The sequence below is a fragment of the Pongo pygmaeus genome, chromosome 11 (genome assembly GCF_028885625.2).
Source record: "Pongo pygmaeus isolate AG05252 chromosome 11, NHGRI_mPonPyg2-v2.0_pri, whole genome shotgun sequence".
Lineage (NCBI taxonomy): Eukaryota > Metazoa > Chordata > Mammalia > Primates > Hominidae > Pongo > Pongo pygmaeus.
This window is the reverse complement of record NC_072384.2, coordinates 141,084,918-141,105,590: the sequence shown is the minus strand read 5'-3', so window position 1 is coordinate 141,105,590 and position 20,673 is coordinate 141,084,918. Positions and strand designations below refer to the sequence as shown.

The 20,673-nt window shown below is 64.0% G+C and overlaps 2 protein-coding genes and 1 long non-coding RNA gene across 3 annotated transcripts in view; 2 read left to right on the top strand and 1 right to left on the bottom strand.

Annotated features, from left to right (window-relative positions):
- Positions 1-1,012, top strand: part of ANKMY1 (ankyrin repeat and MYND domain containing 1) — a 106,229-nt gene extending 105,217 nt beyond the window's left edge. The window contains exon 15 of the mRNA XM_054479273.2: positions 424-1,012. Within this exon, the coding sequence (XP_054335248.2) occupies positions 424-470 (47 nt within the window). The 3' untranslated portion in view covers positions 471-1,012. The remainder of the gene's footprint in view (positions 1-423) is intronic.
- A 538-nt stretch (positions 1,013-1,550) lies between these two features.
- Positions 1,551-20,673, bottom strand: part of GPC1 (glypican 1) — a 32,279-nt gene continuing 13,156 nt past the window's right edge. Inside the window, exons 2-9 of the mRNA XM_054479250.2 lie at positions 10,462-10,620; positions 7,064-7,455; positions 6,122-6,287; positions 4,889-5,019; positions 4,660-4,779; positions 4,425-4,558; positions 3,987-4,162; positions 1,551-3,574 (exon numbers count right to left, since the gene is read on the bottom strand). Of these exons, the coding sequence (XP_054335225.1) occupies positions 3,342-3,574; positions 3,987-4,162; positions 4,425-4,558; positions 4,660-4,779; positions 4,889-5,019; positions 6,122-6,287; positions 7,064-7,455; positions 10,462-10,620 (1,511 nt within the window). The 3' untranslated portion in view covers positions 1,551-3,341. The remainder of the gene's footprint in view (positions 3,575-3,986; positions 4,163-4,424; positions 4,559-4,659; positions 4,780-4,888; positions 5,020-6,121; positions 6,288-7,063; positions 7,456-10,461; positions 10,621-20,673) is intronic.
- On the top strand, positions 12,922-20,047 carry LOC129032135 (uncharacterized). The gene is made up of 3 exons (XR_008501203.1): positions 12,922-13,024; positions 18,493-18,805; positions 19,507-20,047. It is a non-coding gene; the product is annotated as an uncharacterized LOC129032135 (long non-coding RNA).

The window sequence follows — 20,673 nt, the reverse complement described above, 5'->3', positions numbered from 1 at the left end:
ACGTGTGATGGGTGTATGTTCGTGTGGAGCAGACACCCATGCTGGCCTGCCGGGGCTGCCTGCAGATGGTGTGGGAGACGCTGGGGCCACCCACCACGGCTGGGCTGGGCTGCTCAAAGGAGGCTGACTGAGGGGCTGCTCTGTGCCCATCAGTGTGGGTGGGTCAGTTTGTCTGTGGCTTCTGGAATTCCTGTGAGGAACTGAGAGGGACTGAGAGCCAGTCCTGGCTGGAAGGGGTCTCTCCCTGAGCAGCCTCTTGGGGCAGCACTAGGGTGGGCAGAACTTGGGAGCTCCCTGGTGGTCTGAGGTGTGGCCGGGAAGGCAGGGCTGAGACCAGCCGGGCGCCCCTGCCCACCCACTCCTGGCCTGGTGTCGGTTCTGCACAGAGTGCACATCGCACCTGTGTCCTCCTTTCCCTGACAGGAAAGATGCATTTGCCCGGGTTCAAAAAGGGCTTGTGGAAGTCTTGAAGCAGCTGGGCAAGGTGGTGCCTAGAAGCCTGAGATCCTGCCGGCCGAACCAAATGCGTCGTCCACAACTTCAGCCACTGATGAGCGTCTGGCTGCTCACTTGTCCCCTAGGGGCCCTGCTGAGCCCCCAGGCTGCATCCCCTGGCCTGCCACGGAGAGGACTCCACCCCACCCTCATTTCCCAGGGGAGGAGCCGGGCCTCCGGGACTTGTGGAGGGGTCTGCGAGTGAGGACCGTGGCTACCAGGGACCTGGCGGCTGCAGATGCTTTGTCGGAGGCCTGTCTGCAGCCCTTCGTCCTGCCCAGATCTGTGACCCACTAAGCAGTGGAGTTCAGCAGGGCTGGGTGGAGCTGCGTCTCCCTCCCGGGGTGCCCACCCACCCCTCTGTGCTCTCACGCTCACAAGGGGCCTGGAGGTCCCAGTTGCCAGGGGGCCCGCGGTATTCCTGGGTCCCAGGTGATGGAAGCACAATGTTAAGAATGTTCACCAGACCAACCTGTACTGGCTGCAATTCTCAATAAAGCAGCTGAGGGACACACCCAGGACAGCGAGTGCTTCTGCCAGTGCCGCCCTGCCACTTCTCAGCCTCTGGCCATGACCCCACAGGAAAAGGAGCGGGACTATAGGGAGCCCCTAGGGTTATACAGAACCCTCCGCCTCGAGAGAAAGGTGGCTGGGGACAAACTGAACCACGAGGGCATCCTTGGGACAATGCTGGTTCCTTCTCTCTGGCCCCTTGGGCATCTCTGAGGCCACCTGGCAGGAACCAGAACCTTCCAGGGGTAGAGGATCTCCGTGCTGTGTGTGCCCAGAGCAGGGGCAGGAGGCAGGAAGAGGTAGATGGGAGGTGGGGCCTGCTGGAGGCCGTCTGGGTCTCCGTGCCCTGGCCTTTTCCCTCTCCCCTGCACCAAGACCCGAGTCTGTCCAGGGTGAGGTGGAGCCGCAGACAGGCTGAAGGGCGCAGCTGGCAGGAGCTGCATGTTCACCCCAAACACAGAAGTGTGGTCCATGCCCAAGCCCCAGAGGGACACACACACACACATACGCACACACTCTCTCTCCCCGAGGCCTCGCCCTGCTGTAGGTCTCCAGCCTTTTATTCATACAAGGACTCAAAATAACACACGTCACCCGCTGACACTGAGCGGTGGGGGGACCTTGTGGAGGAAGGACACAGCAGGCTTGGCCACTGCCCTGACCAGTGACCACTCAGGGCTGCCCCTTCCAGAGATGAGCGTAGGGTGGGGTCTGAGCGCCGCCCCCAGGCCGTCTGTGTGCAGCGGGGGTGCTGCTGTCCTGGCGCCCGGCATCACTGTGCCAGAGCCCCCAGCCCACCCTGGCACTGGCAGGGTTATTATGGGGTGGACATGCCTGTGTTGGGGGCTCCTGATCCCAAAACATCTAAAGTCAGGTTCCAGAGAACAGAAGTCATGGGGACCTGACCAGCAACCGGGGACCTCCGTCCACTGTGCGGGACGGTGATGAAAAGCAAAGCAGCACTAAGCGGCCTCCTCAGGGTCAGTTGGTTCAGGACAGCTGCCCCCAGACCCTCCAAGTCCTCCTCCCCTTGCAGGACCCCTTCCCAACACCACACCGCCCCTCCCCGGGGCCACCTGGCAGCTGGGGCACAGGAGGGAAGGAGGGCCCGTCTAGGCCTGGGGCAGGGCCCTGATGGCCTCAGTGAATGACAGGAGGTCACCAGGGTCCAAAGTGGGCCCTGCGTCCCTCCAAAGCTATCTGGGAGGAGCGAACAGCTCTCCGTGAACAAGGACAGGAAGTGTCAGTAAATGGATACACGTTTGGAAAAGCCCTTAACTATCCAGGTCCCCGTGCCCTGCAGCTGGCTGGGTCGGGAAGGGACCTAGGCATTCCCGTCTGCAGTGCGGGGTCTCACCAGCCACCAGCATCCCTGTGAGCAGGTGACAGCCGAGGGTCACTCTGAGCCCTGACCTGTGTCACCCTGAACAGGGAGGCCCTGGTTCCTGATCTGGGTGAGGATGGGAGCAGGCAGGTCCTGGCTGCTCCTCAGCCCTCAGGGTCCTCCAACAGCCCTGGACCCCAGCAAGGCCTGCCCTGTGAGCCCCGTGTGCGAGGGGCAGCCCACATCAGCAGAGCCCACGCTGCCTCCCTGGGCCTTGGGCCCAGCTCCCCCTCCTCCAGCAGAAATGCAGGTGGGTCAGTGGCCCCTCATCTGCGCATGGAGGGCCCCCCACTGCAGGTCTGTGGGAGGACAGAGTCCTCAGACTCCTCAGCAGTGATGCTTTCTCAGGACCCACCCTGCAGACGCTGGGGCCCTTCAAGGGCGCGGGGAGGTGGGGCCGGGCTCTGTAGCCTGCGCTGAGGGGAGGGCATCATGCGTCATCTCAGAGGCTCTGCTAGACCCTGGATGGTGGACACCCAGACAGCCCTTGCGGGGCTTCTCTGGAGGCTGAGGGGTGGGCCAGGGCTGGCTGGTGAGCTCTGCTGGGAGTCCCAGTGGGAGGAGGCGGGGAGGAAGGCACAGGCTCGCTGTGGGCTCCAGCGGGTTGCTTTGAGGCCTCCTCTGTAGGCCTCGAGGGGCTGCTTCTGCAGCGGTGCAGGGAGCTGGGGGGAGGGCTAGGCAGCCGGAGGTGCCCCTGAGGTCCCTGAAATACATGGCTTGTGGGGACACTGGCTCCCAGCTGACCTGAGGACCTCATACAAAATTAAAAGGCAGAAAGGCAGGCGAGGCCAGGCCTGGGGCCGGGGCCTCTGTGCCTGCCCCTGCTCAGAGCCGCCGGCCCTCCCTGTCCCACCCCAGGCCTCTCCAGGCTGAGGTGAATTAAATATCGTCTGTGTTGTATTTTTGGCAAAGTCAGTCCTTGGCCTCTGTCCCTGGGGCCTTGGGGCAGTTACCGCCACCGGGGCCTGGCTACTGTAAGGGCCAGGAAGAGGAGGAGAGACAGGAGGAAGGTGGGGGGCTGGGGGCAGCTGGCAGCCGAGGTCTTCTGCCCTTCCTGCTCTGACAGGCCTGGGAGGGCGTGGGTCAAGGGCGTCCGGGAGCTGGAGCTCTTCCTGCTGACCCTCCGGCCGCAGAGGTCATCCGGACAGCCATCACCGCTGCCCGAGCCGCTGCCATCGTCACCTGGGAAGGAGAGGAGGCTCCGGCAGGCAGGTCCCCACAGGAGACCCCAGTGCAGCACCGCCCTGTGAGGGCCCCACATGCCAGGTGACCCCAACATCCTTTAGGTGTGGAATCCCAGGACCAGCAGCACCCGATCCCTGCTGATCCCCGAGGCTGGGAGACTCTCACTCCCTGGGGCTGCCTCCCTTGGTCCCTGGAGCCAAAGCCAACAGACATCCTGGCCAGGCCTCCAGGGCGCCGCAGAGGTGCAGGGCTCGGTGATCGTGCCTGGGCAGCACAGCGTCCTCAGAGTCACTGTGGTGATGCCGGAGCAGAGAGCCCCTCGGGTGGGGGAACCTGGAGGGCAGTCACACCCCTGTGGCACCCCCACCAACCCCGGCCCCTTGCCCGCCCGGCCAGGCCCCGCCCTCACTGGCGTCCTGGAAGTCCACGTCGTTGCCGTTGTAGGCGCTGCGCAGCCGGTTGGTCATGATCTTCAGCTGCATGATCTGCTGCCGGATGGTCATGTCCGGCTTGGTGATGTCCACCTCCACCTCGGGGTTGTTGATCTGGTTGGCCAGACCGTCACCCATGACCTCGGGGAGGTACCTGGGGGAAAGGCAGGCAGAGTCCAGGTCACTGCTCCAGCCCCTGCAAAGGGCCATCACCTGAGCAGGACAGTCTCCCACCCTCCGAGCCTGAGATGCCCAGCAGCCTCCAGGGACCGAGCAGAGCCCACGCAGGCCGCAGAGAAGTGGGGCTCAAGCCCTCCAGCAAGGGACGTGGCCCCGTGCAGACAGCACCTGGCCCAGGCACAGTCCAATGGAGACGGCATGGGAGGGAGGGCTGTGCCAGCCAGGCGGGCACCTACCGGCCTCTCGCCATCCCGTTCCAGCAGCGGTCATCACTGGCAGTGCTCAGGGCCATCTTCTCGCTGCACAGTGTCCCTGGGAGGCTGATCCAGAAGTCCTGGACGTCACGGAGCTGGGCCTTGGCTTCGGAGACCTGTCGGGCAGCAGTCAGGCCACTGGGCTGCCAGGGCCAGCCCGCCCCTGCCTGTCTGCCTCCCTCATGCCTGGTCCAGTGGACGGGCAGGGGCCACTCACCAGCTTCTCCAGAGTGCCTGAAGGTGGCCTCTCCCAAGGGGCCAGCTTGCCCCGGCGCCGCTTCTCCTCAGGCCCGGGGCCCTGGGGGTTGACCTTGGGGTTCCCGCAGCCCTGGATGACCTGGAGAGACACTGCAGGGTCCTTGGGGGGCAGTGGGGCCCCTCAAGCCCAATGGGGCCACATCCAGGACCCCCACCCCGCTGTGCTCGTCACGTCCTCCTGCCCGCACCTTGGCCGTGAGCGTGTCCCTGTTGTCCTGGAGGGCGTTGATGGCCTCCGCCAGCCACGTGTGCACGCTGCCGATGACGCTCTCCACACCCGATGCACCCCAGAACTTGTCGGTGATGAGCACCATGGAGTCTAGCATAGGCGTTAACACACGCGCACACACAGGCGTTAACACGCGTGCACACAGGTGACGTGCACGCACACAGGCGTTGACGCGCGCACACAGGCGTTAACGCGCACATGCAGGCGTCACCACGTATGCATGTCAGTGCAGTCTTGACGGCACAGGTCAGCGTGGGAGATCCCGCGCATGCACTCAGGTTGGCCCATGTGACGTGTGCAGGCCACGTGCACTCAGCCTGGCCCACGCCCACGTGTGTACCTGTGCCACGGGCACAGGTGAACACGCACACACAGAGGCCATTCTGCATGCCTGCTGGCCTGCCGTGTCTCGTATGTCCACGCTGCTTCATGCAGGTGTTGACATGTACATACGCTGGCTGACCTTGGTCCAGCTTGTGTGCACGAGCCCATGTGAGCTGGTGTGTATGCATGCTGCCTCACCTCATGCCCCCCCATGTACACCTTAGTTCATGTGTGTGTTGCGTGCATGGTGAGCACATGTACAAGTAAAGCTTATGCATTTTGTCAGCTCCCATTACATTAGCGCACACCTGTTGGCCCCGTGTCAGCACATGCTAGCACGTGTGTTGGCACAGATGCATGCTGTCCCCCCCAAGTAAGCATGTGTACATGTTAGTGGATCTGGATAAGCATGTACATATTAGCACACACGTGTTGGCATTGATGTGGGTCAGCCCAGCTCATGTCATCACATGCACACAGGAGCATATGCCGTACTGGTGGGCAGTGGCCCACTGTGTGTCAGCAAGTGTGCACGCCAGTTCGCATGTAAACAAGCGCTGATCCTCGATGAGTCACACGTGTTGGCATGTATGCACACTGAGGTGCTTGCTAACTGGGGAAGGACCAGAAACTACAACCCCACAGGGCTCCCTCCCTGGCAGCTGCCCCAAGTCACACATCACTCAGGACATCCAAAAGGCACCCTGGCCCCTCAACCCTGCAGCACCACCCAGATCTGGCCCAGGTCAGGGCATCCCTGATCAGGCCCCTGGGTCCAAGTCCTGAGCTAGGGACCACCCGCCCCCAGGACCCCCAGCCGTGCACTCCCCAAGACAGTTCCAGGCCGCTCTGGCGGGTGGGGGCTCACCCAGGAGGTTCCTCCACTCGGCATCCAGGTCGGCCTGGTTGGCGAGGCAGCCCTTGAGCACGTTTCGGCAATAGTCAGGGCAGGGCCTGGCACCGGGGACTCCCAGGCAGTGAGCACAGTAGACCAGCTTCATGACAGCCCTCGAGCACTCTGGGCCCAGGGGGACCTGGGGAGCAAGGGAGCCTGAGCCAGGCCCCGAGGCCCCGGGTGTGCCTGGCCCCGGCCAGCCCCTAACGAAGCCCCAGGGTGGGGGGCTCTGGAGGGAAGTCAGGGGAGGCCTCTGCTCTGCCCCAGCTCGCAGTGGCCCCTGCCTGACTCGCAGGGCCTGCCAGCCCCGACGGCCCTCCTTCTAATGATCTTGAGGGCCACAGGGAGGCAAGAATATCCTCACCCCCATGCCACTGAGGAAACCAAGGCTCCGGGTTGGGGATGACTTGCCCAGGAGCCTGGAGGTGGGGGCAGTTCCCACCCAGCGCATGTGGGTCTGAGGCTGACGCCCTCCCTATGTCCCAGCCTAGCTGGGTCTGACACGTGCCCCGCCAAGGGACCAAGGCATCCCCCTGGCCTGCGAGGCTCTGTGGCCCCACCCTGGCCGGCCCCCACGCATGTTGTTCTCTTCTGTCTCCTCTGCACCTTCACTCCACAGCCTGGCTCAGCATCCAGCCCCAGCCCCTGGCCCTTCCCATCCTGGCCCACGATGGGTCTAGGCAGGGGTGGGCCAGCCCAGAGCCGCCTGCCCAGAGCAGGGCTCACATCTGTGGGTGCGCTGTTAGCAGGCCGTGGGCAGCAGCCAATGCAGGAGGGACTGAGGCTGTGGGGCTGAGGTCAGAGGCTGGCCCAGAGGCCCAGGGACACAGGGTTAAGTAGGGGGAAGAGGAAATCCCTTGGGCAGAGCATGGGGGTCTGGAGGGGCTTCTGAGAGCCCTGGGTGGCTGTGCGCACCTGAGCCACCTTCCGGACCACGTCACTGGCCACGCCCAGGCCCTGCACAAAGGAGCGAGCAGCCACGAAGGCACGGGTGGCCCGCAGGCGCAGCTCTCTTGGGGCCTCTCCGAAGGGCCGCAGCGCCTCAGCCTGCTTGCCCAGGCAGTCCAGGTAGTCATCGGGCAGCAGCAGCTGGGGGTTCAGCTGCTTGAAGAGGCGCTCGAGCAGGCGGGCCCAGAACTCTGCCAGCGTCTCCTCCAGGTGCAGGTTGGCGCCGCGGTAGTACAAGCGCAGCTCTGAGTACAGGTCCCGGAAGGCCCTCGCGTTCTGCGTGTACAGCTCTCCGAAGGCGCCGGGGAAGGTGCCCTGCAGCGTCCGCTCCGAATCGTTCAGCAGGTGCTGGAAGTGGTCTGCGCACAGGGAGGGGGCGTGATCGGGACCATGTTTCCCCCGCCGTGGCAGCTGGACCAGAGCAGGGGACTCAGCCCGGGAGACCCGCGGCTCTGAGGATACACTCTGAGGACCTCGGAGTCGGACACCACGCTGCAGCGGCTGTGGGCCCTGAGAGCATCCACGGGGCTCCCCGAGACCTCACCCCCTAGCCTGGGGAGCAGTGGCCCAGCTGGCAGGGGTCCTCTCTCGGGTCTCAGGGCCTCTGACTGGGGCTCCAGTGGCAGTTTCTGAGCTGAGCCCTGGGCAGGAACAGATGCTCTGTGACTCAGTGACCCCCTGAGAACACCCAGGGAGGGGCTGCTGGTGGAGATGGGGCCTCACTGGGTTAAGAGGGGCTGGGCCGGTCTGTGCTCCCCTGCCATCCGCTCCTTCTCTCCACTGGTCCCCACTTGCGCTCCCTGTGGCCCCAGCCGGCTGCCCTGCGAGTCTCCAGGGCTGCTGCCCCTCCCGCCACACTGTCTCTGCTGCTCTCCTAGGCTTCCTGTCTTCTCTTAGCTTCTGCAATCTAGAAGCTTCAGCTCTGAGCACCCCGGGCCTGTCTGAGGGCTCTGGGAGGCCTCCTGCAGCCTAGAACCCCAGACATCTCCCCTGCTGGGCAGGGGGTGGGGAGGCACAGGCTCACCCTCAGACCTCCACATGTGCTGCAAGGGCTTTAGGGAAAAGCCCCCGTACCCCGGGCCTAGATGGGACCCTGGACTTCCCCATTCCATTTGGAAGTGAGACTTCCAGGTCTGTAACTGCTCAGAGTGTCCCTAGGGCTGTGGCCGGCTTTGCCCCACAGGTGCCGGGGGCTCGATGGTACCACACGGTGCTCCAGGGTAGCAGGCCAGAGACTCTCCTCTGAGGCATGGGGGGCTGTCAGGCCTGAGATCTCTGGATCAGCCCCCACGCTGACCCCTGGCAGGGCCTGGGGCTACACAGGGCTGGCAGGGCTACAGAGAGCTCCCAGGCCACTGTGGGGAGGGTGGACGCGCCACACAGCTGTCCACTGTCCACCTCAGGTCCTGGCGCCTGGAACGCCCTGGCCTCTCCCGGAAAGGGGCAGCTTGCGGTTCATGCATTAGACCAGACACACCTAGAGGGCCATGGGCCAAATCCAGGTGCAGTCCCCAGCTCTACCTCCTGCCAGAACCCATTCAGCTGCTCCTGAACGCTGGTGGCGGGGGCGGGCACAGGGCTCCAAATCCCTGAACACGGCAACCAGAGGTCCAGGCAGGCTCCCCTCCTACGGCCTCCCACTGGCTCCCACCAGCACTGCAGACAAAGACCCAGGGGCCCTCAGCTGCCCCGGAGGCTGGGAGGGGCCAGCAGCTGCCACGGACAGGGGTGCGAGGGGAGGACATAGGAGGTGGGGGTTGGACAGGACTCCCTGGGGTAGGGGCACAGGTGGGCCTTGGGCACATAGTGGGTCATTTTTAACACAAATGTCCCCAAAGGGTGTCTGTGTTTTCATGTCAAAGATAGGAGAGTCGAACAGGAAGGCTGGAGGCTTCCAGAGGGCAGCAGAGGGAGGGCGGCGGCAGGGCGCTGACATGGGACGGGCCCCAGAGCAGGGCAGTGACACCAACCCCCTAAGAGCCAGGAGGAGGCAGGCGGGCAGGACGTCCCCAGGCCAGGAGGAAGGTGTGATGGACAAGGGTCTTAGCAGGAGAGGGGAAGAGGCAAGGCTGGGTGGCACGCTGGGGCAGGAGCCAGGGCTCAGTGGCGCTGGGGAGAAACTGAGGCCCAGGACGCAGTGGAGGAGGTGAGTGGGGTCCCTACACATGGGACAGACCCAAGTGGCTCAGGAAGGCTCCTGACTCAGGGTGCAGGGGCTCGCTCCCCAGGTCCAGCTGAGCAGGAAGAAGGAGAGTCCCAGAGGGGCCACGCGCATCCCACAGGCCCCACACCAGTGGGGAGGGCTGAGCTCTGAGCATTGATGTCTAAGTCACAGAGAGGGAGCTTCTGACCCACCGCCACCCAGGTATATGCCAACAGCTGAGGTCCCGCAGCCCTGTGGAAACGGCCTTGGGGACTCCTGGGGACAGGGAGACTCTCCCGGGAGCCTGGGAGGCTACAGCAGGTGTCCAGGAGCCGGAGAAGCAGGAACGCTGAGACAAACCCCAGGGCCCCAGCAGCAGCTGCCGACCCTCACAGCCACGTGGAGCCCTGCAGCCTCAGCGCTCCCTCCCTCCTGTCGTCTGCTCAGGTTCACTGTCCCGGCACCCCGGCTCCGCCCGGACACAGGGGTGGTACCTCAGCCCGGGCCACCTCCCTCCACCAAGTCCTCGTGTTTTTGATCAGAGGTCACTTCATGGGGGACCTCCTGACCCCCCACTGTCCCCCTGGAGGTGCCTGCCACTCTCTGCCCAGACACAAGGCGAGGCCCAGCCTGGGCCGAGGAGTATGTGGCTCTGACACAGCAGCTGGCGGGGCCTCTAGGCCTGCAGGGGTCACTCCACGGGGCCCCCAAACTCCTGCCCCCGATATAAAGGGCTGAGTGGCGGCCACCCCAGGCAGGCCCTGCACTCTGCAGCCCTGTCCCCAGCCCCAGTCTCAGCCCTTGCACTGAGCTCCCTGGCTCCAGGCCACCTGGTCCCCAAGGGCAGTGGCCTGGGGCACTTGAGGAGCTGCAGGCAGGATTTGGCCAAGGCCTGTCTCTCTGCAGGTGCTTGGGAGAATCTGCTGGTGACAGGAGCCTCTGAGGGGCTGATGGGATAGGCCCTCTGTCCCCAAATGTGCACTGGGAATGGGCTGTGCACACCCCGAGGTGGGTGTCAAACCCTGCAGATCCCTGCCTGAGGGCAGCCCCCAAATCCCAGCTGGGGCTTCAACTCAGCGCCCTAGCCCCAAAGTACTAACTCCCCCACCTCCTCCTGCCAACCCCCCACCCTCGGCATTGACACATCAGGCAAGGCCCAGTGTGCCCCTCCCCCGATGCACCAGCACCCTGCGGGCCCCGAGCACCCCTGGGAGGCACTCACCATCGAAGCTGCGCAGCTGGGTGGTGAGCATGGCCTGCAGGACGCGGCTGCTGTCCCGGAGCGCGGTCTCCAGCTCGGCACGGCTGCGGTTGGCCAGGTTCTCCTCCATCTCACTGGTGCAGCAGGTGTAGCCCTGGGGGCAGATCCGCAGGTGCTCACCTGTGGGGAAAGCCCAGCATGAGAGAGAGGGGCTGGGACAGCGCTGGGAGCCAGGAGGGCACCCTCAGGCTCTCCTGGGCAGAAGGATGGCAGATCCAGGGTGGAGCACAGCTCAGGGGTGGGCCAGCCTGGGGGGTGCCCTGGGTGAAGGCAGAAATGGTGGGGGTGTGGAGGGAGGAAAACGCCTGGCTTGGGTCCTGTAGCTTCCCACACATGACAGGAGCAGGGCTGCCTCTACAGGGCAGGAGGCCCTTTGGGCAAGTCCTGCCCCCCAGCCTGCTGTCCCAGCAGCTGCAAGCAAAGAACTGGCCTCAGGTTCCTGTGTGCAAGTGGGGAGGAGGCTACCAGGCCCAACAGGCACCCCTTGCCTGGGCCCATGTCTGAGGATGGGGAAGGAGGAAGGAATCCAATCCCCCTCTCTTCCCACACCAGCCCTGGGAGGCACCAAGCTCCCACTGCAAGGACAGCAGATCCCACCCACAGTGGGCTGGTCAGAGGCAGTGGCCCTGCAGGACCCCAGGCACAAGTCTGGTGTGGGGGCAGGTATGTCCCATGAAAGGGTCATCAGACCATGCCCCAAGCCCTGCAGGGTGCACCCTGTGCCTCCTGGTGTCCTTGTGGAGTCCCCTCCTCTGCAGCCTGCCATGAGCTACTCTGCTCCAGCGTCCGGGGCAGTGACAACGGCACTGCCATCAGAGACAGCCTCACCTCCTTGTGGGGAGTGGGGACAGGACAGGCGTTGAGTCAGCCCTCAGCCCTGCTGTGCACACCTCAGGGCCCACCTGGAATATGTGTGTGGCATCAGGAAAAACTGCATATTTAAAAGGGTGTGCATCGCACTGTGACGAAGGCTGCCGCAATCCCCATTTTATTAACCAGAAAACCGGGGCTTACAGGGACGAGGTCTCTTGTCCCAGTTATACAGTGAGGGGACAAGTGGTTCTGGCTGCCTAAGCTCAGGACTCCACACTGACAGGGCCACACTGTTCCTTCTGGGCCTCGTCCCCCGCCTCTAAGGCCCTCCTGGTGCTGGCCTAGGTCAGGCACAGTGGAGAGGTGGAGGCAGGAGCCTGGCTTGGTCAGAGGAGTGGGCTCAAGGTGGGGGGGTTGTCAGCAGGAATTCCAGCAACTTTCCTCAGGACTGCCGCCTCAGGGGCCTGTCTCATCCTGTCCTGGGACCCTGGGCCAGGGTGGCTGGAATGCGGCAGGTCCTTCATTCTTTTACCTCCTGCCTGGGGGTCAGCGGGAAGTGAAGGCCAGGCCAGGGAGGAGAGGCAGGAGAGAGAGCCAGGACCGAGGGCGGGGTCAGCCTGGGCAGAGGCACCTGGATCGAGGCTGTCCTGGGGGAGCTGGCAGCAGCTCCAGCCCTGCCTGGAGGTGGGAGCAGGGATCTGTAGCCCTAGTGCAGGCAGGGCCTGGAGCAGCCCAGGCAGTGCCCTACCCGCTTACTGCAAGAGGAGTCGCCCCTCAGGCCTGGGGTCCAGGAAACCCTTACCCACTAGAGGCCATCTGGGGTGGGGACCCAGGACTAGGTAACTACCCAGAGGTTGAATGCCTGGGTCAGACTGAGTTTGCTGATCTTCCGCACCCTCTAAGCACACACACCCAGGGAGGAGGCCGAGACAAGAGGAGAAAACAGAGACCCTGAATCTGGGCTTGGGCGGCTGCTGCTTGGCCCCTGTAGCCTCTGTGCCTGCTGACATGACAGCAAGGAGGCAGGCTGTCAGAGGGGCCTGGGAGAACGAGGGAGGGCCGAGGTAGGGGTTCTTATCCTGGGGCGCTCCCTCCTCGTCCTCTTTTCCTGTCTGAGTTCTGGAATGTACTGATGCAGGGGGCTCTGGCTTGAGCTGGAGGGAGAGGGAGCCCTCCAAAGGGGCTGCAGGTCCAGGGATTCCCCAGGGCCTGGACTTAAATGTTCCTATGCTGCAGACAGCATGGGAATGGCAAGTGCCCCCCGCCCCTCCTTACCTCCAGATGCCTGCTGGAGGGAGAGTGGGGGGTCCAACAGAGTCTGGGGCCAGGAGGGCCTTGTGGGAACCAGCTAGGGTGAGGACAGAGCCCGGCTCTGAGAGCCCTGGGGCCTAGTAGAGAAGGGGTACTCCTTCCCCACTCTTCACATGGGTGGGAAGGCGCCCTCAGGCAGGAAGACTGGGACACAGGTACACTCGCCAGGGACCATCCTTCACTCTGCAGCCTTTATTCACTGATGGGATTCTGCCCCAGTCCCACCCCCGTGGGGGCAGGATTTAGAGCAGGAACCGCCCCTCCGGGTCCTTTCCTCGGGCCTGCGCCAGGCTGAGCAGACTCAGGAGGCATCTCTCCGAGGGTGTGGGCTGTGATGGGGCCCTGTGCACCCATCCAGGCTCCCAGACCAGGAGAGCACAGGTCAGCCGGACACATGATGGTGCTGGGCTGGGCAGTGGGAGGGAAGCGTGCCTGGGGGAGGGGGTGGCAGGTGCCAGCTGAGCTTCCCGATGACACCCTGGGCTCAGCTGTGATGGGCTCAGCTGTGACGGGGCACCCAGGACAGGCTGGCTGGGCCACAGGCAACGAGTGGGCTGGTCCAAGACTCAGGACTAGGGCTCAAGCACTCCTAGGGAGTAGGTGTGGGTGGCATCCCTCACTGGCTCCTCCTGTACCCCTCCCTCGCGAGGTCCCTGGTGGACCCACTCCCCAGCCCCCACCATGCCGACAGGAGAGGCTGATGAGAGACACGGAGAGGTGAGGCCCAAAACACCCATAAGATACGGGAAGCTCCCCCCACCTGCAGGTTCTGAGGGGCTCCTTGGCACTGTCAGCCACCTCCCACACCCCCTCACAGCTGTGCACCAGCCCCCGCACCTCAGCCTCCCCTGATAACCCCTTAGCCCTGCCCGGCCACCTCGCCCAGCCGGCCCGGTGACCTGCGCTGTTCCGGCTGCCCCAGCACAGCCCCCGTCCCTCCCTCCCTCCTTGGACAAACACGGGAGTGAAGACACGGAGCCAGAGCTCGGGCGCCGGCCTGGGAGCCCCGGGCAGGCTGGACCGAGGCGGCTCCCTGAGGCCCACTGCAGGTTGGACACATGGCAGTCAAAGGCAGGAGGCCTCCCGCTGGCTTCCTTCTGCTGAGCTCCGGCCCAGCGCAGGCCGGGGCCGCAGGTTTTGGTCCTGGACATGAGATGGCAGAGGCCGGCTCTGCCAAGTCCCCCTGCAGGGCAGCAAAGCAAGTCCCCTCCTGGAGGAATGCCAGGGGCTGGGGTCTTTCTGGATGGAGAGTGATGTGCCCAAGTGCCCAAGACCAGTTGTCATCTTCAATCTCCCCACCCAGGTGCCTCCCCACCCCCAGGTGCCTCCCCACCCCTTCTCTCAGCTCACCACCCGGGCGATAGAGAGGCCTCAGGCCAGGAGGGAACCCTCCCCATGTCCTTCTCCTTCTCCCTCTCCTTCCTGGCCTTTCTCCTCCAACTCGGAGGGGGGCATTTTCCAACCTAGGGGGTGAGTCCCGGCAGCCCCTCCCCCCCCCCCCCCCCCCCCCGCGCAGAGAGGCATCTCCCTCCGGCCCTGGGGTGCTCAGGTCAAGGTCACCAGGCCTGCTCCCCGCTGGGCCAGGGACTGGACCCTCTCTTCCCTGATCCCTGGGCGGAAGTTGCTGTAGCCGACCCATCCTTCCACAGCGCTCCCCTCCGTCAGTCACTGGGACACTTCCCTTCCCCAGTGCTCTGAGGATTTTTTTGGCGGGGAAGGGGATTGTTTGTTTCATGGCAGATTCATCCCCCATCTCAAACCCAGAGCCTCCAATTCCCAGGCTCCTGCTCCTCAGGTTAAAGCGCAGAGCTCTTGCTCCCTGGCCCGTAGGCAGCTGCTGTCTCGTTCCATCTTCCCCCTCCAGATCCTGACGGTTCTGGACCACCCCACTCTGCTGCTCCTAAGCCCCCACCAGCCTTAGCTTTAGACACCTTTTAGGTCATGCATTCTCGTCCCCTGCTGACATGTCCCCACCCAGCAGTCTTCCCTTGGTCATCAGCACCATCACCCCAAAGCTTTAGGCGACACTCCCATCCTGACGGTGGCCCCCATCCCCAATGATGGACCCAGACCTCATTTGTCCAGACCCAGCCTGGCAGCTGCCCGTGACCAGTGGCTCTGGAGCTCTCCCAAGGAGAATGCAGAGAGATGATGGCGCCACGCCCCGCCCATCCCTCCAGAAGCTTCCACGGCTCACACAGGAGATGCAGACTGTAAAGCCGGCTTTATCCACCTTTACAGCCTTGTCCTAGACACTCAGTGTCAACAGACTCGAATGCCTAAGGTACCGGAATTTGGCGTGGACAGTCAGCCTGCATTGCCTGCCACGGTGCTGTGTGCAGAGCGCCAGGCACCGCAGCCTCCCAACACGCAAGGGAAGAGCCTAGGCCTCCCGGCTCCTGCCCTCTACTCAGCTCTGCACCCGGCAACCGGGCCTTCCTGGCTGGCCGATGGCTGCGAAGGCTTTCCCCAAGCCCGAACCCTCTTCTCGAAGCCTGCCCCAGCCCCTGGCCCATCTGCTCTCGGACCCCAACCAGCTCCGGTGGCTGTGGCATCCTCCAGCATGTGCAGCAGCCTCCTGGGGTGAGGGTGCACTGGACAAACGACCCAGGAGGTTTCCTGGGGACCACCCACTGCCCAGGCTGCCGGGAATCTTTTCCTCACTTTTGCCCCATCCTCTAAGAAGCCTGCGCCCCTGGCCAGTCCCTGTTCACCTGGGCTCCTGACGTCTGAGCCAGACGCAGCCTTGGCCCTACCTGCGAGGTGGACCGGCCACGGCATCTCAGCTCCTTGTCAACGGCATCCACGGCCCCCAGACTCACCCCATCGTGCTTCCCTCCCCTCCCCACACCGCTGCCGCCTGCCCGAAGCCCCCTGCCACCATTTCACCCAAATGACAGCGTCGCCAAGGAGCCCCTCCACCGCCGCAGAACCTCCGCCACGCACTGCGACCCAAAACCGAGGGGCGTCGTAGGGACACCTCTGCCCCGGGTGGGAGGGTCCGCGCCCCAGGCCGGCTAAGGCTCCTGTCACCCGCGGCTGCTTGCGAGGGCGACAGGCGTGAGACCGGCCCGGCGGCGGAACAAAGGCTCGGCGGCACCGGCGGCAGCGTCGCCGCCCTGGGGGTCCCGGGCGCCCCGATGCCAGTCGCCAGCCGCCGCGGCCAGGGACGAGGACGGCAAACCGTGCAGCCGGAGCGGGCGCGCAGGGGTCTGGACACGCGGCAGCGCTCGCGGCACGGCGAGGAGCGGGCACTGGTGCAGTGGGCGCGGCGGGGAGGGGAAGGGGCGGGCGGGGAGCCGGGGGCTGCGGCGGGCGGGCGAGGGGAGGAGGGCGCCGCGATTGGCGGGGAAGGGGCTTGTCGCAGTGGGTGCGGCAGGCACGGGGGCGGGGGAGGGGGCTCGAAGGGCTGCGGCAGCCTGGGGGAGGGGGATGGGCCTGGCGGAAGAGGAAGGGGGGCCCCGGGGCTGCGGCAGGCGATGCGGGAGCGGGGCGGAGGGTGGGGGCGGGGACGCCGGGATGCGGCCCGGGAGGGGTAGGGGTAGGGGTAGGTGCAGCTGGGGCGAGGGGTGGGGTGGGATCGGGGACGGGCCACGGACTCCCGACAGGAGGGGCGGAAAGGGGATGGGGCTGCGGCGGCCAAGGGGGGCAGGACGGAGCGGAGGATGGGACGGAGGCGGTGGGGACGAGGAGCGGGTGGAGATGGGGGTGGCGCGCCTGGGGATGCGGGTGCGGTGGCGCCGCGGGAGAGGTCCTCGGGCCTGGCTTCCAGCGCGGCGGCGGCTCCAGTGGCTCCGGGCGGCGCGCGGCGTGGGTGCAGGTGCTCGGGCCAGGGAAAGGCGGCGGAGCGGGGCCGGGCGGAAGGGCTCGCAGGAGGCGAAAAGCCAGCGGGGGACGCGGGCGGGCTGCGGTCCGCCGGGCGCGCGGGAGACTCCGGCCGCAGCTGCCCCGGGCAGCGCCGCAGCCGCACTGGCGCGGCACGGCCGAGGGCGGCGGCTCCCGTTGCGGGGACGAGCGTCCTCCCGCAGCCCCCGCCCCGCCGCGCTCGGCACCGCCCCCGTCTCCCTGGAAACCGCAGGCGGCCGCCCCGGCCCCTCCGGCCAGGTCCCCGCCGCCGCAGCCGCCTCCTGCCCGCCGCCGAGGCCGGGCCCCTCCCTCCCTCCTGCGGGTGCTGCTCCTTTTCTTCGTGGGCAGCCCGGGTCTCCTAGGCTCCCCACCGCAGCTAAGCGGGCCCAGGCCTTGGTGCAGGGGCTCCTGGGTCTTAGCAGGGCTGGTGCTCGCGGGAGCCGGGGCCTCTCCCCGGAGGGTAATGGGGGCGGGGTGTCGGCTTTCTGCGATGAAGGTGGCAGCTGACCACCGCTGTCCTCACGCAAAGCTGCCATGGTCATTCCACATCCTCTACCTGCCCCCTCCAGCCCCCGGTCCAATGGCACCCGGGCCTTGACTCCAGACCCCCCTGCCCCTATATCCTGACCTGCTTTCCCTCTGACATACCAAACCCAACAGGCCACATCCTTCCACCAAGTCTCCCACCCAGGTGCCCCCAGCCTGGGAGGTCTATGCTGTGCGCCTCTGGCCCCTCCTTGGACACCAGAGGGACAGCCTCCCGCCAACACCCTCCCCTCCCTTCAGCCCAGGTCCTGCGTGGCTCCCACTGTCCCGGCCCAGCTCCCCACTTTCCCCAGGCCTGCTAACCCAGCCAGACAAAACCACCCACTCACACCAGTTCCCCTCTGGCAGAACTCCGGCCTCTTGGCCAGTCTGCAATGGGCACACTGAGAGCTGCTGGACAGACCACCAAGGGAGGCCACAACACCGGAGACCCCCAAAGACGGGGGTTTCACCAGGCAACTCACAAGACTGCTCTCTAGAAGCTGCCCAGATCCTGCTTGGGGAACCCCTGGGCAGGCCATCCTGCCGGCAGATGCCAGGTCTGGGCGGTGCCTGCCCTGGCATGGCAGGACGGCAGGGGTCCATCAGTTGGGAGCCTAGTCACAGCTCAGGCCAAGAAGCCGAGGGCCCTCTGCAGGCCTCCCCCCATGCCAGCCTGCTCCACTGTCTGAGGCTCATGCTGTGGCCTCGGACACTGGGGATGAAAGGGGATTCAGAGTTTGTGTCACAAATCTCCTGCCACACCCAGGACCCAGTGTCTTGGCTGTAAGGCAGAAAGCCCACTCTTGGAACCCAGGATAAGGTGCTCCCCAGAGGCCATGCCCCCAGGCCTGGCTCAGCCTTTCTCCTCCTTGGCTTGGTGGAGCTGAAGAGGGCACTCACATCTCTATGCTCACCCCTGCCAGCAGGGTAGAAATTCAGGCAGGCTGTGGGAGGGTGGGGTTGTCCTCCTGGGGCTCTGCCCAGCTCTCCCATCTAGCTTCCCATACACCCACTGCAGGGGCCACAGGCACCCAAGGAGGCCTCAAAGATGGACTGGCCCTCCCTGTCTGCTGCATCCACAGGGGGCACGCTAGAAATGCAGAAGGGGACGCAGCAGCCACATTCCAATCCACAAAGATGCCGCGCAGGCCCGTCCATCTGCCCCATGAATGCCAACCAGGCAGAGACACACATACAGCTGAGGCTGGGCCGGATCCCAGAGCAAACCCTTGGGTGCCTCCAGAGGGAGCCTGCCGGGAGGGATGGCTTGTAAACACTGGGGAAGGAACAGAAGAAAGGGAGGGAGCAAAGGAACTCCTCTGCTCACCCCAGACCCAACCACTTCCCCAGAAGCCATCTCTGTGGTCATGGTAGCCCCAGGCCTGGCTCTCCCTGCGCCCCTCCCCACCACCCAGTCACCCCACCCAGTCACCCCACCCAGCTGTGACCTGCCGCTTCCCTCCATCTCACATGCTTTCCCCTCACCTCCCCCAGGAAGCCTCCCCAGCCTCTGGCCTCCAGTCCCAACAAGCCATGCTCCTTCCAGAGGGAACCTCTGCCAGGGGAGCCTCCACTTCCTTGCTCCTGCCTCCCTACCTGGCACCCAGGCCGGCCCTGGTACCCCGGTACTGAATAAAGGCACTCGTCTAAATGATGTCGGGGGGAATCTGCCCAGTGTTGGCACTGGAGCGAACAAGACCCACTGCCAGCATGGCCCACGAGCCACGCCCCCCCCAAACCAGCACCTCCTCCCCAGAGGAAGCACGGGGCTCCAGGGGGCACGCCCCTGAGTGGGAGGTCACACATGGTGAGGGCTCCCTTGTTCCCAGAGGCCTAGCTGTCTCCCTGCTGAGATGCAGAGCTCACTGTGGGCCTCACAGGGGTTTAAGCCGAGTCATTTCATCTTCACAGCAGCTGTAGGTCCCGCTGACATAGCTGACACAGCTGACACATAGGGAGCTAAAGTGACCTGAGCAAGGTCACCGGCTAGGAGTAGCAGCATGGGGCCCAGCACGAGGAACAGCCTTAGCATCCCCCGCCTCCCCAACCCTGCAGCCTGCCCTGACTCCAATCCCAGGGGAATTCCTGAGCTGCAGGCAAAGGCTGAAGCAGGAGCTGACAAGCCCTGCTGAGCCCAGAGAGGTCTGGGCGGTCCCAGGAGGGCGTCTCCCTAGAGCTTTGATGAGTCGGCGGCTGCCCAGGCACCTCTGCCTGCCTGCCCAGCATGGCAGGTGTGTGGGCTGGAGCTTCTGCCCAGCCCTGCCCTACAGCCACAATTAGGGGACGAGTGCAGATAAAAAAGCACGGGGGCCAGTTACATCTGAATTTCAGATAAACAATGAATTGTTATTTTAGTACAGTATAAAAGTATTTGGCCCCAAAGAACTGGAAGCAGGAAAAGGAACAGGTCCTCATACATCCATGCTCACAGCATTATTCACCAGAGCCAGAAGGTAGAAACGATGTCTCTCCACAGTTGAATAGATCGTTGCCACAAACTGTTTGTAGGTGCGTACAATGGAATAGGATTAATCTGTGAAAAGGAAGAAATTCTGACACATGCTCCAGCGTGGAGGAACCTTGAGGACGGCGCTGAGTGAAAGAAGCCAGACACGAAAGGATAGATACGGCAAGATTCCACTTACGTGAGGTCCCTAGAGGAGTCGGATTCACAGAGACTGAAAGGATGGCGGGCACCAGGGGCGGTGGAGAGGGGAAATGGGGAGTTACTGTTTAATGGGGACAGAGTTTCAGTTTTACAAGATGAAAAGCGTCCTGGAGCTGGATGGGGGTGACGGCCGCACAATAGCGTGAATGGACTGAACGCCACTGAACTGAACTCTTAAAAATGGTTAAATTGTCAAACTTTGTTATGCATATTTTGCCACAAAAAGCAAACAACTCTTCTCCCCAAAAATATCTGGGGTGTACTTACACTAAATATGTAGGGCATATTTACTCTAAACATTTATTTCCTTATTTGAAATTAAAATATTTGGGACACACTACACTACAAAATGATTCAGGGTCTACCTGAAATTCCCATGTACCTGGTGTCCTGTCTTTGCATCTGCTAAATCTGGCAGCCCTTTGCAGCGTGGGGGGTGGGGCGCCTGCCGGAATCACACAGGTCTCCCCACCTGCAGCAGCCCACCACCTTTGGGCACCCATGCATGCTTGCGCACCCACGTATCCCTGGCTCCCCCACTCAGGTCTCAGACCCCGTCCAGGCTGTCAGCAGGAGGTTTAATGCCGCTTTCAACTCTGAACTGCCGCCAGCCTCCTTGGAGAGCAATGGGTCTCTCTCGAAATCAGCACTATCTCAATTAATGGGCAGACAGGACCACCCCCAGCTTACAGATGGGAAGACTGAGGCTCACAGAGGTTAGGTGGCTTCCCCCCAGGTCTCAGACTTCTACCTAAGGCAGATCTCCTTCCACTGGCATGAGTGTCCCCCTGTCCTCACTGGAGGGGAGGAAATGAGAAGCCCAGGCTCGACACCTGGGCACCCCGAGCCCAGGTATGGAGATTAGGCCACTCTTGCAAAACTAGGGTCAGGCCTGGCCACCCTCGTTGGCCTGACTATCCCATCGCTGGCCAGGCGCTGCCGAAACCTAGCTGGGCCTCAGGCAGCTGGGCCGGCGTCTGCAAGGCCACGTCCGAGGAGGGATACCT